The sequence below is a fragment of the Cucurbita moschata genome, unplaced genomic scaffold (genome assembly GCF_002738365.1).
Source record: "Cucurbita moschata cultivar Rifu unplaced genomic scaffold, Cmos_1.0 Cmo_Scf00015, whole genome shotgun sequence".
NCBI classification, from domain to species: domain Eukaryota; kingdom Viridiplantae; phylum Streptophyta; class Magnoliopsida; order Cucurbitales; family Cucurbitaceae; genus Cucurbita; species Cucurbita moschata.
In genome coordinates, this window is record NW_019268531.1 from 4,015,616 (window position 1) to 4,033,726 (window position 18,111).

Sequence of the window (18,111 nt, forward strand, 5' to 3'; positions counted from 1 at the left end):
TTTTTTTTTTTTTTTTTTTTTTTTTTTTTTTTGTATTCTCTGGTAGATCTAGTTCTTTCATTTCTCTATATGAAAGCACAGTTTCTTACCGAAAAAAATAATAAGTTTCACGTTTTTTCCCATCTATGAGAGTAAATTAGATCTCAATAAGCAAATTAATTAGTATTATTACAATCTTATTGAGAACGAACAAACAAACACACAAAAATAAGAAGATTAACTAATGGAAAAGAAACTATCAATTTCATGAGACGTGTTCAACTCAAGAACAAATACTGAGTTAAAGACAAATTCAAGTCCGCTCCTTCTCTCGCTGCATATATTCCCAAAATTCATATTAAATAAAATGACGAACAAACTTTTGTAATTAGCTATAAATAATGGCACACTGCAACATTTATTGCAGCCCCAATCCCTCAAGCTACGAGCCTACTTTAGAGGGAGAATTACAATGTTACCTTCAAACTATCGAGTAACAATGATGGCATATGTTAGCCTATATATCAAAACATACTAAAATTGTACTCAAAATGATGAGATCAACAGGTATCAGGAGTTACCAATGGAGTTTTGATGCTAAAATAGTAATTACCTCCTGAGGAAGACCATTCCAGCCACTCAAACCTGTGGTACTAACATTAGATATAAGGTTTGAAGAAGCCATTGGACTAGGACTTCTATGCCGAAGCCTATCGAGGTCGCAGAAACCCTGGTTGGACATCATTCCAGAAACCCGCAATATTTCTGCATTTAAAGAGCTTGCTGTTAGAAGTTACCGACAGAATTGAAAAGCAGAAACATACCAAAAGGAAGATATAGAAATATATTTGTGCATTAAGTACAGAGAAGAATACTTATAAACAAAACCGAACTCTATAACAAGATCAATTAGGAAGTGCAAACAAATACTATGCTGTTCAGAGCAGGATGAAGTTCATCAACACCCAATATGGCAATTTAAATGGAGGTTGAAACTTGAGCCTTGGAGCATTACGTGACTATCAAACACCAAAGAATCCAAGGACAACTCCGTAAGTTCGAACAGCACTAGACTTAGAACTCAAAAATGCAAGAGGTACAACCTAACGAATAGATCCTGATCGAGGAAGCTCTTACACAAGGTCTACTAAGAGCACCGTTTTTTTTTATTCACACTTTGAGTTCTAAAACTACTACATATTTCGGGGCCTTAAATGATTAGCCTTCACTTGAAAAGCTTTACCACATTCAACATCCAGCCTTCAGTTCTTATGTCATAGACTAAGTTATAGTGAATGACCAAAAAAGAACAGATTGTCAGCATGAGATTGTCGCATCACCAATTTAGATGAATTCAAACCTCCACTACTGATGAATAGATTATATATTGGGTCCAAATGGAACCATCACTTCATGATACAGCTAAGATTTGAAGACGAAGTCCACTTGTTTCATTCTTTACAATATTTTCAAATTATAAATAATCTTTATTTTTTCAAAATTACACATTATTGTAAATAATTCAAAATTACTTTTAGAGTAGAAAATTCGTTAAAATGTTAAATGAAAGGTCGGGATTCGCACCAAAAAAAATCATTTTGGTGTCACAATCGCACTTTGTCAGGACTCGCAACGTTATTGTGCACCACTTATTCTCACCCTCAAGAGTCAGCCCACTAGAACTTGGGTCATCTAGTCTCATTCCTCATAAAATATTTTAGAAAAAAGGTGATATAGAGAAAATTTTATTCTCTTATCAAAAAAAAAAAGAAAAGAAAAGATACAGAGAAAATTTTAGAAAGCGTTCGGAAATCGTTAATAGCGTATAATATGGGTAGGAAGAATTAACAACTAAACACTTCTCCTATAGTATATTTTGAGATATTTTAGCTTTCATAGGTGTAGACATGATTTTAGCGAACAATCATATACTCCCGTACTGACATAACAAGAATTAATAAACATCTAATAACATTCTAAACCAAACTTAATGAATTAAACCTTCAATTCTTATAACACAAAAAGCTTGAATATCGCTTTTCGAAGCTTAACGTAAGCACGAGGCTTTTGGTCTTTCAATGGTATATTAGTTCATGACAGTGATACATCAGAAGAGACTTTTGTACAAGATATTAGTATAAAGAATGCATAACTCTCCAAAACTTAAGAAGAAAAATCTAACAGAATGGATATGCATAACATGTAGAACATCGTGTACTAGAAGAATTAAGCACCCAACAAGAGTAGCTAAGATTTTTCCAGCAATCAAAAGAACAGAATTCCACAAAACCAGATTCAAGAAAGTGAAAGAGATTATCCAAGACTAACATATGCACAATTCAACAGTCAACCCCGAGGGCAAAGAGAGCAATCGCTAATGATACTAAAGAGGAAAAAGGAGAAGTTCACCAGCTTCACCGATCTAGACATACACATAAACACCGCCGCAATAATTAAGCACTGAAATAAATTCAGGAACACCAAAAATTCAGAGAAGAGCACTACCTTGATTCAAAAGTCGGCTACAGATCGGAAGAACTTGCATGAAGGGGCCGAACTTCTGATGCTCCGCTAGTAGCTCCGACAAGTACTGACTAAAGATTAAAAAACAAAGAACCAAAGGGGGGATTGATTATTCAATTAGTAATCTCAGCTTTAACAAGCTGAGCAAACTCTAGAATCGTTAAATTAAAGAAAATTCTCGGAAGTGGATTATCGGAAGTGGTACCTGTCTCCATCAGGAGTAGTCCTGATGTGAGGCGAAGCAGTTCTTGCAGGGGAGAAGTTGGTACCGTACATACCGGACATGGCCTTTGGCTATTTAACTGTGAGCAGAAATGGATGTTCTGAGAATCGTAGGATTGGGAAATGGAAGAGGGATGTCGGAAGATGGAGACGGCGATGTCGCCGGCGAAGACGGTGGATAAGAACAGTTCCGACGATGGAGGCGGAGGCGGAGGCAGAGGTCAGGAGGTAAGGAGTAAAAGGGTGGACGCCTGTAAATATACGGAAGCTGAAATGAGGAAAATCTATGATTGTAAATGGTCGTAGTTTTCTTTTATTTATTTATTTATTTTATTTTTTGTGAGTGAAATAATGGAAACTAAAATCAAATTTAGTAAGCTTAAGAAATTAGGTTAAATTAAAAATAACAAATAAAAAAGCAAATATGTCAAGTGGTTATAATGATTTAATTATAAGTTTATTTTTAAATTGTAAATTAAACTTTTAAATCATAAAATTTAAATTTATTTATTAATTTATTTTTAAAATAATTAAATAAGATTGTGAACTTAGTAGATTGAGAGATCTCACAGAGAATAACGAAGTATTTGTTATAAGGGTGTGGAAACTTCTCAGTAACATAAGCGTTTTAAAATTGTGAGGTATTAACGGTTAAAGTGGACAGCTTATGAAAAATAATTGAATTGAGTCGGTTGATGGGTAGCTTGTAGCTTATGGACTTCGGTCGAAGGATGTGAATATGAAATAAGTTGGTATATATATACACGACACAATCATGTCTCATTGTCATCTTGGTTCCCAACAACACGATCCATGCATCGTGATGTCGTCCTATGTCTTGGACTCTCCACCACCTTTAGGCCTTATGGCCTAAGCCTTATGGCCTAAGCGAGATACCCTGTGGCACATGCATCTGACATAGTGTAGGAGAGCGTCTCAGGTGTTTTTTTTTAAAATGTTTTTTTCAAGGAGAGTACCCGACGGCACGGGTGTGCAGTATTGCACCCCCAGTTCATGTGTCGGAGATTGGACTATGCACTAGCTATCTGGAACGTATGTCGTAAATGGTTAGCATGGACATGAGAGACTTTGATGCTCGAGAAAATTCGGATGGATGGATGTTCGAGACGTTCAAATGAGATGATCGACACATGGGTCAATTCCTATCGGATGTGTCCGAGCAAGCCTATTTGGTCAATGTGTCTCAAGACATGGGATGGTATCATGAATCGTGTTGTTGGGAACCGAGATGACAATGAAATGCAACATGTACGTCGTTTGTATATATATATATATAATTGAAATTTTAAATTTTGTTTAGAAAGTTTTTTTTTTTTTTAAGAAAATACATAAATAAAAATGTGATAGCAATAAAAAAAAATAGATTTTTAAAATTGCGATTAATTGAAAATTGAAAATTTGTTTAGAAGTCTGTTTTTTCTCCAATAAAATAAATAAATAAAATACGATAATTCTAATGAAATAATTTTTTTAAATCGTTTATTTATTTATTGCAATATTATTATTACGTATTTGTAAACGGTGTTTCGAGGCTTCAGTCCAGTCACGGTCACACCATTTCAAATCTCAAAACAAATTTCTAAAAGATTTTTATTTCAATATTAATTTAAAATATTTCTCTTAAAAAAATCAGATTTTTCATATATAAATATAAGACGAAATCAATTATTAATATGTACCGAAATTGTTAACATTTTATTTAAAAAATATGATTTGATTTTGGAAGGGTAAAAAAAAAATACTTTTAAATTTTAACAAATTTCATTAAATCCTTATATTATTTTTAAAACTTCCAAAACTCTCTTTAAAAAAACTTAAAAATATTCTTACTATTAATATCACGTTTTAAAAAATCTAATGAAATAACATTAAAAAGTTTGGATAAATCTATGAGGTGGCAAAAGACAGTTTTTGTCTATACAGTAACAAAAAATCTGATGAAATAACATTAAAAAGTTTGGATAAATCTATGAGGTGGCGAAAGACAGTTTTTGTCTATACAGTAACGGTAATTTTTTTTTATAAATGTAAAGGATATTAATATTATTTTTAAATTTTTATGGATATTTTTTTTAATATAGTACTGATAAAAATATTTTTTAATTTAATTGAATGATATTATTGAAACTCCTATGTATTTTTGTTTTAATAAAAACTAATAGTTTTCCTAAAAAAATAACTATTTTTTAAAATCTAATATATTTATGTTCGAAAATGTACATAAATTTTCTAATTTTTATTTATAATTATATTATTTAAAAATTTAAAAAAAAAAAGAAAAAATGTGGGAAGTTCTAGAGACGGAGGAGCCTACAATATTTACCTCCAAAAAATCAAATAAATATATGATTATTTATCTATTAAAATTTAATATTGAATTGATTTTATTTATTTGTAGTTCAATATTATTAATTATAATGCAATTTAATTAGAATAATATATAGAAAACTATAATATCTTAGTGTTAATAAGAAATGCTACAAATATGATATATTAATAATAATAAAAATTAATCTTAATAAATCAAAAATAAAGTTTAAATTTTATAGGATTTATATTTTTAGTTAATTAACTAAATTAAAATTTCCTTTCATATTTTATATTTTTTTTAAGGATTTTTTAAATTTAAATTAATGAAAAAATACAGGAATTTTTTTAGAAATTATATATTTATTTTTTATTACACTTAAACATTTGATTTTTTAAATTGAAGAGAGAGAACGAAGAACAAGTATTTAAAAATAAAAATTAAAAAAAAATAAGTCGGTTTCAAAAATAATTTGTGGCCTTCATTTTTATTTACGGTTGTAATAAAATAATTATTTATCACTTAAACTTATATGACGACACGTGTCCACCATGTAATAAAATAATTATTTATCACTTATCTTCTTTATTGGACGACACGTGTCCACCATGCACGTAATGAAGTTTCGTTAAGGGAGTGAATTGAGATGAAAGTGAACCTTCTTTGCAAATATTGTGAAGTAAAAGGGTCTGATTGTAAATAACTAGATTATATGGCAAACCTCGAGTCCACTAACGTGTGAGATCCCACAGTAGTTAGAAAGAGGAAATAATCCCTCGTGTTGAAACCTCTATGTATAATGTTATTTTAAACTCATAAGGTTGACGACAATATGTAACAAATCAAATCTGATGATATCTATTAGTAGTGGGCTTTGACGGTTACAAATGATATTAGAGTCAGGCAACGGGCGTGTGCCAGTAAGGACACTAGACCCTCAAGGGAGTGGATTTTGAGATCCTACATTCATTGGAGAGGAACAAAACATTCTTTTTTAATGATGTAGAAACATCTCCCTAAAAGAAGTCGCGTTTTAAAATCGTGATGGTGACGGTAATACATAATTAGCCTCTGCTAGTAGTGGGCTTGAGCTGTTACACCACCTTTTATTTGTATACAAATTTCAAACGACGAGGTGACACTCGAAATAATAGATAGGGATATGTACAGGTTGGGTTGGGAACGTGAACCATTTATATAGAGTTCACAATCTAACCCCCTATTTTCAAGTTTTGATATTCTTTTAATTATATATATATATATATATATATATATGATACATTAATAATTAAAATCGCATCAATTTTAAATATTTAATTCTTTTTTAAAGTCAGGCAAGAGTTGAGTTGAGTTGAGTTGTAACCTTATTTCTGATGACTCGACAAAAAAAAAATGTCAACTTGAAAACCGAACTGAATCTTCAGAGAAGTTATTCTTCCAATATCGGGCTTGTCGTCGGGAATTTAGTCCCGATCATCGATAGATACTATAATTTAAGTTGGTAGACTAAATTTGTAAGGGATGGTTTTAAAATTATTTATTAAAATAATATTAAATTAATTAATTAAAAATTTTAATGGGCCGTCTTCGAAGACTGGTCCACTAAATAATTGGACCTTGGAAAGGCGTCGAATACGAGCCCAAGCTAAGGCCCATATGCTCTGCGAGATATATCGTCGAGCTCGTAGCCATCGGAGGAACACCCCGAGATTTCAACAGCAGATAGAGAAATGGGATGGAGATGGCTGGAAGCGGCACTTCCTCTGGGAATCATTGCCGGAATGCTTTGTATAATGGGGAATGCTCAATATCATATCCACAAAGCAGCCCATGGCCGGGTAATTAACTTTGTGCTGGTTTTGATTTTAGCGTTTTTCCCCTCTTCTCTGCTCAATGGATCTCCTATCTCTGAGTTCCGATCATCGATCTCTGTAATCAGTTTTTGGATTTTGATTTCTGTTTTTTGCGTTTGTGCAGCCGAAGCACATCGGTAATGATATGTGGGACGTTGCCATGGAACGCAGGGACAAGAAGCTCGTGGAGAATGTCTCCGCCGGTTCGCATAGTTAATTTTATTGACCTGCATCCCCTGGTACATGTTTATGCGTTCTTATTACTGTTTTTCAGTTTTTGGGAAGGTTAACCTCGGGGTATGAAATTTTTAGGGCAATCCTCTTTCTTGATGGGTAGTTAGTCAATCTCTTGGACTTGGAGAATGTTAAATTTTAAATCTAGTATGATTTTTAATTCCAGGAATCCGTACATTTACTATGACATTTTTTAAAATAGTTGAAGGTAGTGATTGCAAGCTATTGATTTGGATGCTCGAGGTTCAGTATGTATGTATTTATGTTTATAGGAATCAAAACTCTATCGATGAATGCGGTATAAGAAAAAACACACTCTCCCAAACTGGTGAAGGAAATTACGTATCAAAGAATCCATGAAAAGGTTACCCCATGAACGAGGCCACAGGTTCCGTAAGGTCCTAAGTTACGAAAAATTTCTTATCTGTTCCATCTAAAGCCCTTCTTTTCCTTGTTCCAACAAAACATGATGTAGTACTTCAGCGCTATTTTATGCGTCCATTGTGATGCTATGCTATTTGAGTCCGTTGTTGATAATCTGCTGTTAGTTGGTTGGGTAACTAACTGCAGTGACTTATTACCTCATGTATTTGCGACAAAAATCCCTAAGTTTGTAGGAATAACCGGGGTGCACAATAGGTTGAGTCCAAACCTGGCACCAAAAACTGGCCTATAAGTCATCACACAGGGTAAATGACAGCTTCAGGCAATTTGTTTAAACCAATTATTCAACCTTCTGGTTAGTAGGTTCCGTTTTGGCTAAAACCAAAATGAGATGGAATTCCTCTGGCTAATAACGGTGAAGGCAATGATGGCTTGAGATGGTATGACTGATAAATAAAATAAGAGTCGGTGAAGTTAAGATAAAGGCTAATGCATGAGAGAATTGAAACTTAGAGATTAAGAGTTGCTGCATTAGAGGGCTGAGACTGAGAGATGGATAACTGAGAGGTACAGTTGTGCATTTGGGGTGTGGGTGCTGATTGAGAGGGAGGGAAAATCGGAGGCATGAAGCATGGCATGAGTGAGCTAGGGCTGGTTGAGATTTGGGAAGTAGAGGGAGGATGTGCAGTGTAGGAAAATAAAACGGAGGTGATAATATTTTGCAAAGAAGATCTCCATGGCTCGTGAGTCATGGTGTCTCCTAATTGTTGCGAATTTTGAAAAGCAGCATTTAAAATAATATTAATATGACAAGATGGAGGATGACTTGATCTACTCCCTGCAGTTGACGGCTCTACATGCTCTCGCTGCCAACAGTGGTCTACACTTCATCTGAAAAAAAATAGAATAACATGGAATGAGATACTCATTTAGCAACCTACTTGTAGGCTCTCGTCGGACTTACGATGGTCTCTTAAGCTATATGTTCATATTCTGACTCCAGCATTAGCGAATGTCATGACTTACTATCTGTACTGGCCCAATACACTTATATGTACCTAAACTCTATATTCTCCTACTCTAAGGTGTATAACTAAGGCCCATGGACCATAATGTAGGGTTTGAATGTACTTAGCCTTTTGTTTACATTTCTCTAGTCTATCCTTAACCTTGTGCTATTGGCACATGAGTCAGCTTGTCCTGTAACGGGCTCAAGGGTAGGTCTTCTTGTGTATGAGGTTACCTGTGCACTATACGCAGACCAGTATTCTGACCGCTTGCACTCCATATGAACTGTCTACTTGGTTTACCCAAGTAGCATACCCTCAATGACTTCTAACGTCCTCTATGGGTGATAAGTAACCTCTATGTATCAAGTAGACTCTAACCATGCTAGGTAAGTTTGCGATTAGGGGTTGCACCCCAATTGTTCCTACTTGATTTGCCTGATCACCCAAAAATACCTGTGGGACCCAATGTAAGTTCTAGGACTAAGGGAATATGCAATAATTGCTCATCATCATACATATACTCATCTAGGCTCTCCTCTAGGGCACATAGCATATATCCAATATAATATCCAGTCATGCAAGGGTGTCTAATCCCTATAACATTCTACCATGCATATATAACGATGTCCAACATGCTCAATCAACAGATTTACAAACATACGAGACATGCTGATGGCCTCATAAAGTTAGGACTAATCAGAGTTCACAACATACAAGCAAAAGCTTTAAACATAATATTGCGCTAAACTTGATTATGAACGAGTTTCTAGGCTTAAATATATGCAACTTGATCAATTAGGTTTATCATCATGCTTTCTAATAAAATTTTCTATTGTCATAATCGACCCCTACAAGTATTACTTAAAAATAATACATGTGGCTACTTGTTATAGACTTTCCCGAGTTTGGTTCGGGTCTTCGAGAATTTCCAAATTTTCCCAAAAGTTCTTGATTGGGTTCTACATTAAGGGAAAATATTAGAACTATTGAAATCGGGGTGAAATTCTAATTAAAATGTTGTAAACCAGGCAGAATAAGGGTTTCCATTTCGGTTGGACCAAAATCGGTCCAACATAACTGGCTGGACTTGATCCAACTAGACCGGTTGGGTCGGGTTAAAGTGAACCAGCTGGTACCAGTTCAGTCAGATCGGTTCCCCCCCTTTCTTCTACTTCACGCAGGAGCCCTGCCCATGCGTTTTTCTTCTCTTCAGTTGTCTCTGTAGTCCACGACGTTGTCTCCTCAAAACTACATCGGAGTCGTGACGTTTCATTAGGTAATCGAGCGGAGCTCTCTAGGTATAGGTATTTTTTTGAGAAAACTCACCATGTGACGCAAGCTCCTCCACCCAATTCCAAGTGCCCTCCTTCTCTTGCGGTTCCTTAATCGAGGATCATAGCGTTTTTATTTTTTATTTTTTCCCAGCAGTCCTCACTGTCAACAAAATTTCCCCCTCTTTATTATTTAAAAAAAGTAGCGGTGATTACAAGTTTGTCTTCTGTAATAGCTTTAAGTTTACCTGAACAATGTGAAAACCCTTTTCCTGCTACATAAGCTTGGAGGGAAAGGTACCCGTGAATTCAAATTGAAATCTTGCATAAAACCTATCAAGTATGCATGTGAGCAAGGAGGCATATGAAATGGATTCTCAGCTTTGCATCTGAAGCTCTTTGGTTCTTTTTCTTTATCTTTTGATTTCTCACTATACTTGGGAAACTCTCGACTTTAGAACTAACGCTAATGTTGTCCTAGGTGCAGGAGTTGTCACGGATGCACTCTTGATGAAGGAATAAAAGTTTCTATTGCAGAATGCAGATGTCTGTACGATGATGATCACTGTCGTGTATTATCAATTTGTTTCATTGTTCCTATGTTTATCTGAACATAAGTATAATTGATCATCAAGAATTTGCTTCTCCATATCAAAGTAGATTTTCTCCTGAATGTTGACTTTTGAGTTTCTGTTTTCTGGAACTAGCTTTACCTCCTTGAGCAGGAGGAAACCCTGTACTCAAATGATGATGAATAGCTTTGAATCCATGTAAGTTTTTATTTTCTGTTCACCCTTTTCCCATAGGAAACTCATGATATTAGATTTTGATGCAATAATAACAAGAACTAGAGTTGAAGTAGAAGGCATGATAGTTTATGTTTCTGAATCATGTGCCATAATGTCTGTGCTGCTACTCTCCATATCTCCCATAGGCTAATGGCAGTAGCTGTTTATAGAGAGGGTGACAGCCATAAATCTACGGACATTGATACTGAAATAATGATTTTGTTCGTGCAGTTTTGAGTTTCTGTTCAGAAGTGGACCTTGCATTAAATAGTGGTGGAAATGTTGGTGAAATATTGGCAGCACCCAACACCCCATTTAGTTTGGAATTATTCTAGAGCATGTGGTGGTAAGTAAGTAGTAGGTGTAGTAAGACCCTGGCCATACTACTATTCCGTAGGAACACCTTTCTGACCACTTTCTTTAGCTGAAAAAAATGTATCAGGTCTTGTGATTATTGCCCTGAAAAGGTCCCAAAGGAAGTGGGACATGGTGGCAACTGTACAAGTTATAGCTGGTGGATTTTTAATCACAATGGGAAAACTGGCTTGGAAACTGAACATTTAGGCCGTTTTTCTTTACTTTTTGAGGTTAGAAACCCAAGGAAAAACAACTTAGTAGCCAAGGAATATTGTCACTCGTCCACACTTAGGCCTCCAAACGTAGATTAGTGTCGACTTTTAGTCGAAAAGTCGAGTGGTAATTTGTGTTTTATCCATTCCGTTATGCTCAAATTGACCAAGAACAATCTAGCTTGAAAAGGGATAACATTTCGAGATAAGACTCTACCACTTGTCACAATCACACTCTCGATGGCAGCAGACCTGTGATTGTGCGGCATTCACTTTCCAACGATAAGTGAGCTAAGCCAACTTGTTCTTGTGTTGCCTACGGCCAAGCGACGTATGCTCGAGCCTCTGGCCTCGATTTTAAGAGAAGGTTTTAGAAAACGAGGGCAGAGAGAGATTTTTGAAAGAGCTTATATAAGCAAGCAAGAGAGAAATAACAACGGCTCACCTTTGGGTAGGGAGAAGTTGACAACTAGTACTATTCCCTATAGTACATTCTGATTTTATATCTGGCAGGGCTAGACATGATATTTCTGAGAGTTTGATGTGCAGGATCGGATCCAATCCCTAAAAGAATCTCCTCTTCCTATACTAATCATGGAGTTGGACTTATTATATCCGGGTTATCAAACTCATTTGGTTTGGTTGATGTACGTTTGTAACGGGTTTTATAGTTAAAAGTTGATTCTCTCGTATGATGAATCGTTCGGAGACCAAGTTTTTATATGTATGGATTGGTTTTCTTTTTGTTCAGCTACACTTTACCTTTACTAAACTAAAGTAGAGAATAGCCTGCCTGCCTGCCTTTATTTATTCTCTCTTCAATTTCCATTTCAGCTTTTTAATGTAAAGCACTTTCCCAAAGGCAGAAATTACTTATTAAATAAATAAATAAATAAAAATATTAAAATAATTATAAAAAATGGCAAAGACAAAAACAAAAACAAGCCCTTTTTAGCTTGTTCTACAGCCTGTATTATGCCCATATTATACAACACTTTTGAAAATTTTAGAATTTGAATGAATAATAATAATAATAATATTGGGCTGGAAATTACTGTTTTGTCCCTCTTAGAGTTGGATCTCTTTAGTGTTGAATGCTTGCTGTTCAAACAACCAAAACGCAGCGTTTAGTACAGAAGATGTCTAAGATGGTCAATTAATAAATACAAATACTGTTTTTTTATATAATTTATATTTGCTTTTTCCCCCAAATTCCATTTTCTGTCCTCTATGGCCCACCACTTCATTCTCAATCAAATACCTTTGGGATTTCTTATTTATATATTTAATTAACAAAAAAAAAAAAAAAAAAAGATTTTAAATTCTAGTGGAAAGGAAAGACAAAAATCCAACATGTCAGTGTCAACAACAACCAAAAAAACATATTTGTAATAAATAAAGCCCAAAGTTATAAGGAGCTTAGATTGAATGAATCATCCACAAAATAATAATTTTTGTTACGTTAATTTCATTAAAAATATAAAAATATAAAAGTATAATTTTACTGACTTAGTTTCTTGTCTTCGGAACACATACAGGATTCGTCAGCCAGCCTGAGGTCTTGCTCATAATATAGAGAAATCCCAGCTAACATAAAGACGAGAGTAATTCTGAGGCCTTGTTCATAATAGAGGAATTCCATGTAACAAAAAGACAGGAAGAATTGGATTACAGGTGACAGTTACAAGAATGGGGGAATCTCAGATAACAGAAAGACGGGAGGAATTGGATTACAGGTGACGATTACAAGAATGGCGGGAATCCCAGATAACAGAAAGACGGGAGGAATTGGATTATAGGTGACGATTACGAGAATGGCGGGAATCCCAGATAACAGAAAGACGGGAGGAATTGAATTATAGGTGACGGTTACAAGAATGGCAGAGAAGTGATTTTACGAGATAAATAACGCCCAGCCTGAGGCCTTACTCCTAACAGAGGAATCCAAGGTAACAGAAAGACGGGAGGAATTGGATTACAGGTGACGATTACGAGAATGGCGGGAAAATGATTTTAGGGGATAAATAGGCTATAAACATACCCTTTTATTTGATATGGTGAAAGAACTTTTTAAAAAAATTTAAAAGTATTTTTGCTATTTTGATTTAAATTTTTCTAAAAATACCGCAGAAGTTTAAAAAAATCTTTATAATTTCTAAAAGAAAAAGTTTAAAGATAAAAAGTTCATTAAATTTAAGGGTATGAATGAATCTTTTTCGGGCGAGAATGAAACCATCAAAGTAGTAGTCTCACCCGCCTCTTAACAACTTAGAGACGTATTATATTAACCGTAATAACTAATAACGAGATTGCCTAAATTCAAACTCGAAACATTTAATATTAAAATATACAAGCAGAAGAGAACAAAAAAAATTGTTTATTTAGTCAAACACATAAGCAAGCCACCGACGAAATCTTAACATCACAAACAGGAAAAAGAAAAAGAACTCAGAACAAAACATTTCATGAAGAATCTCTCTTTATTGCCTTCGAAATTGCATAAAACCAAATTCAGCAGATACATAAGAACAAGATGAAGAAGAAGAAGAAGAAGAAGAAGAAGAAGAAGAAGAAGAAGAAGAAGAAGAAGAAGAAGAATCAGTTCTCAGTAACACTTTTTGTGCGAAACAATGAATCATTCATCATACATGTATCAGAAATAAACGGCATTTACACAAAAATCATCATTAAAACTTCTACTACTCACAAGAATACCATCAAAACCAGAGAAGATCAGCAAAGGAACTAGAAAGGATGAATATCTTGGTACCGTGATGAGTGATCGGGGTCGATGGAGGAACTCAAGGGACGTATTCTGTCTCAAGAGTCGGCTGCGTTCGTGTCACGGTTGCCGTGGGTGCTTTTGTGTCGCCCACCATTGCCATTTGTAGAGGTTCTCCCAATTCTGCTGCCCTCTCCATCTGTTCCATTTTGTTTCTTTGCTTTAACTTATGAACCCAACAAATGAGGAATGATAGCAACACCAACAGCAACACTCCACCCACCACAGATCCTACAATGATCCACACTCTGGTGGTGTTTTTCTTGCTTGAAGGTGGAGGTGCATTCGGGATCACAGCCCCCGGGGGCGACTGGGAGACTGGTGAAGGAGAAGGAGCGATGGATTCGACGACGATAGAGAAATGTCCGTGTTGGATCATTGAACATGTGTTACCAGACACCACACTGCTGAAATTGGCTATTCCCTGAAGATTAAACCAAACACACTTTGCAACGGCGCCATCCGGGAGGGGCTTGACATTGTCGAACTTGACATGTATCGGGTCACCGGAAGCTCTCATTTCGAGTTCGGGAAGATTAGTAGCCGAGAGATTGGAGGCATTGTAAGCAAGAAGACCCAACATTGGTGCTAAAAAGGTATAACCAGGCAATGCATAATACTCCTCAGACCAGTTCCCCAAGTTCTGATACACCAAAACAAGCCTCTCAACATATGGCTGCACGACAACACCAGTCGGGATATCGAACTCCTTGAATGAAACAACACCGTACCGTCGAAAACTACCACTCCTCAGCCTCATAGCTCTAATGCTAATCCCAGTCAAGTTCGAGGGAGCGGCTGCATCGTAAGGAATACCAGTTTTCGGGTTAACCAATGCCTTATAAGCATATTCCTGGAGAAGAACATCCAAAGAACGCGCCGAAGAACGAGTATCCGTTGATCGAACCATAACCAGATCAGCCAAAAACAAGAACCACATTTGAACAATCAGCATCACGAGACTTCTAGGAAGCCCCATGGATGCTTTGAAATCTCACAATTCACAGCAATGCACGTAGATTTCAGCTCAACCAGAGAACAGAACAATACTCAAATGAGAGTTAAAATTGCCACAAAGTGATAACGGATACGCTATAAAGATCTTCAAATGGGCAATAAATCAAAAGCAGCTTTGAATGAAGGAAGGGATACAAATTTGAACCGTTGCAAGATCCTTATTCTTTTCCAGATATTACTTTTTTCCCTTTCGGAATCGTTGAACAAAAAAGCTTGGAATTATCAATGGAATCTCACAGAAACAGAGAAATCAGATTCTTCAACAACGATGGCGGATTCTAAATCTGACGCGAATTTTATTGAATAAACGAGCAAGTACCTGCTTAAGTTAGCTCCAACGGCGGTAATGTGAGATACTTGCAGAGCTTAGATGAGCAAAGAACCCATATCACCATACAAATTCTTGAAAATCGCAGTAGAAATCAGCCGCAAACGAGCGCATAAACCCTAGAATCTTGAGGAAAATCATGATTCACAACTTCAAATCAAACGCGCCGCATGAACCACGCCGCACATAACGGCAATGGAGAAACTCAATCAAAGAACATCCCGCATTTCCCCAACCAAATCTCGATACCCAACAATCAAAATCGCCCAAAAACCCAAAATCAAGAGAACGAGTTGGGGAATCGATCAGGTCATCAAAAGAATCAAACAACAACCGATTAAGAGACATACAGATTCATCTCTCAAAAATTGAACACAAAATCCAGAAGAGAAACTAAACAAACAGATTTCAAGAGAAAAAAAAAAACAAAAAAAAAAACCCAAAAGAACAACGAAATTCCTTCTCCCACTCCTCCAAGTTCCAACAAAAACAGAGCAAATAATCAAAAGGGAACACAGAAATCAGAACAAGAGATGAAAAACGGCAACAATGGCGGCGTTAAAACGTGAAATGGAGGTGAAAGAAGAGCTCGAAACAACAAATCCACAAAAAAATTGACGAAAAAAACAGAAAAAGATCAACAGATTGAATGATTTATGAACTGGGATTGAAGGACTCGGGTGAGTTAGGGAGCAGAAAATGGTGGGCTGAAGAACTGAAAATCGAAAGAAATATTTTAGGGAACGGCTACAGATCTTTCCTTTTTAGCTTCGATTTCGGTATCGCATTATGAAACCAACCGGCGAAGAAGGTAAAAAGTCCACAAAAAAAAAAACGTCGCTTTCGAACTTCACTGGCTGCAGCTGCCACGTGGCGCTACGCGGTCAAACCATTTCTTCAAACCTATTATTACTCTATTATCTTTTTATTTCTTTTTTAAAAAATAAGTATTATATATTTGTATTTTATACATTTCCCCTTTTTTTTAAATAATTTTTATTTTAATTATTTCATTATTATTGATTCATGGATCCCATGTTATAATTAGAGATTACATGGATTTTTTTAATATCCTAATGTTGGTGCCTTTCCTTTAAAATTTTTTTTTTTTTCAGATTATATAATCGTTCTCTCGGTCCTTATCGTGTTATACAGGCATGCTCACAAAGCTAAGGTTGTGGAATCAATGTCGATGCCATTGTCTACCTTTGAACGAAAGATAAGACTATCATGTAGCTCCTCCCGCTCCTAGTCATGGTCTAGTGAAAAGAAGTAATAGTCGAGCTCCTACCTAGTACCAGGACAGATGGGTATGTACCCATAAAGATGACTGTAGACGTGATGGCTGGTGTCACGTTAGCAGTGCTACATGGTGAATAAGTACCGAGCAAACTACAAATACTTTCAGAGAAATTAAACATTGAGGATCAGTTCGAACAAAAACTCTATTTTATACGCGATTCCATTATAGTAATGTACATAAATCAAACTAACTTCCTGAAATTTATATTTATTATCCATTTTAGTTTAAAAGAAATGGGTCCTTATATTTATATATATATATATATATATATATATTTTTTTTTTTTTTGTAAATGAACGGCTAATAATTTAATTTTTAAAAATTTAATATATATATATATATATTTATTTATTTATTTATTTATTTGTAAATGAACAGTTAATAATTTAATTTTAAAAAAAATTAAATTAAATTCTAAATTGGTTTATTATCTTTTATTTACTATACCAAAAATTTATAATTTAATAAAAAAATATTTTAATTCACAATAATAATTATGAAGATAAATTATTATTATTATTATTATTGATACTGACAGACTACACCAGAAATAATACGTATTAAAAAAATATTCTGAATTAAAAAAAAATGATATAAATAGGAGAAATTATGGAAGGTAGGGGGGCAAATGGAATGACCATTTTGCCCCCAATGAGTGGTTGATTTTATGGTTTGGTCATAAAATCAATGTGTTTGAGAAAGTTAATATTATAATGTGCGTGTAAATTGAAGTTGGTGGTTAGCACGCAAAAGCATGATTAAGAGAGAGAAAATAATTAGATTTTTTTTTTTTTTATAATTATTGGTCAAGTAATTATATTATATAATTATTAATTAAAATATTAAAATTTGTCTAAATTTTAAATAAATCGTGATTTTTCATTTGTTCGAGATTCAAGAATTAGGGATTAAACAAATTCGGTAGAAGCTACGTTTGTTTCCTTATACGTTTTCGTTTGTAATTAACGAAATTAAGAGTTTGGCTGAATATACTTTTTGAACGAACCTTTCTTAGAAAGAATAAAAAGGAAGGGTAAATACGTAATTTACAATCCACTTAATGTTTAAGATTTGTCATTTTAGAAATGGTTCGAGATTCAAGAATTAGAGTTTAAACAAAATCGGTAGTTTGTTTCCTTAAAAAAAATTCATTTGTAATCAGCGAAGTTAAGAGGTAGCCCGAATATACCTCTACAAACGAGCATTCTTTAGAAATAATATAAAGCAAGGGTAAAAACGTAAATTACAATCCACTTAATGTTTAAATTGAGAGCTAGCCCAAATATACCTCTCTAAACGAGAATAAAAAGCAAGGGTAAAAATGTAAATTACAATTCACTTAATGTTTAAATTAAGAGATAGCCCAAATATACCTCTCTAGACAAGCATTCCTTAGAAAGAATAAAAAGCAAGGGTAAAATCGTAAATTATAATCCACTTAATATTTAAGATTTTTCATTTTAGAAATGGTTCGGGATTCAAGAATTAGGGTTTAAATAGAATCCGTAAGAGCTAAGTT

The 18,111-nt window shown here is 34.7% G+C and overlaps 3 protein-coding genes across 6 annotated transcripts in view; 1 reads left to right on the plus strand and 2 right to left on the minus strand.

Annotated features, from left to right (window-relative positions):
• The window catches only part of LOC111453879 (KH domain-containing protein At2g38610-like), a 6,199-nt gene extending 3,189 nt beyond the window's left edge, over positions 1-3,010 (minus strand). For 2 of the 3 annotated variants that reach the window (XR_002712315.1, XM_023095165.1), the window contains exons 1-3: positions 2,708-3,009; positions 2,485-2,573; positions 593-744 (exon numbers count right to left, since the gene is read on the minus strand). Coding sequence is in view for 2 of the 3 variants with exons in the window: in XM_023095165.1 (XP_022950933.1) it covers positions 593-744; positions 2,485-2,573; positions 2,708-2,787 (321 nt within the window). In the remaining variant the exon portion in view is untranslated. Of the gene's footprint in view, positions 1-592; positions 745-2,484; positions 2,574-2,707 lie in introns of all 3 variants that reach the window. The other variant, XM_023095166.1, reaches the window with a different exon arrangement.
• Positions 3,011-6,723: 3,713 nt separating this feature from the next.
• LOC111453870 (NADH dehydrogenase [ubiquinone] 1 alpha subcomplex subunit 1) lies at positions 6,724-10,597 on the plus strand. 2 transcript variants are annotated; one of them, XM_023095150.1, is made up of 3 exons: positions 6,724-6,891; positions 7,031-7,145; positions 10,287-10,597. In XM_023095150.1, the coding sequence occupies exons 1-2, from the start codon at positions 6,784-6,786 to the stop codon at positions 7,121-7,123; spliced, it is 201 nt and encodes a 66-aa protein (XP_022950918.1). In that variant the 5' UTR covers positions 6,724-6,783; the 3' UTR covers positions 7,124-7,145; positions 10,287-10,597. The 2 variants fall into 2 exon arrangements, with proteins under 2 accessions (XP_022950918.1, XP_022950920.1); XM_023095152.1 differs by having other exon boundaries at positions 10,293-10,597.
• A 3,026-nt stretch (positions 10,598-13,623) lies between these two features.
• Positions 13,624-16,072, minus strand: LOC111453802. The gene has a single exon (XM_023095038.1). It carries the CDS (start codon positions 14,921-14,923, stop codon positions 13,964-13,966), a length of 960 nt encoding a protein of 319 aa, XP_022950806.1. The 5' UTR covers positions 14,924-16,072; the 3' UTR covers positions 13,624-13,963.
• Positions 16,073-18,111: the final 2,039 nt, after the last annotated feature.

What these genes read in the sequence shown, in the direction of transcription:
- LOC111453802 (XM_023095038.1), bottom strand. Translation starts at nt 14,923, where the DNA reads ATGGGGCTTCCTAGAAGTCTCGTGATGCTGATTGTTCAAATGTGGTTC.
- LOC111453870 (XM_023095150.1), top strand. Translation starts at nt 6,784, where the DNA reads ATGGGATGGAGATGGCTGGAAGCGGCACTTCCTCTGGGAATCATTGCC. An exon ending in ACAAAGCAGCCCATGGCCGG is followed by an intron (nt 6,892 to 7,030) that starts GTAATTAACTTT and finishes GCGTTTGTGCAG; the next exon opens with CCGAAGCACATCGGTAATGA.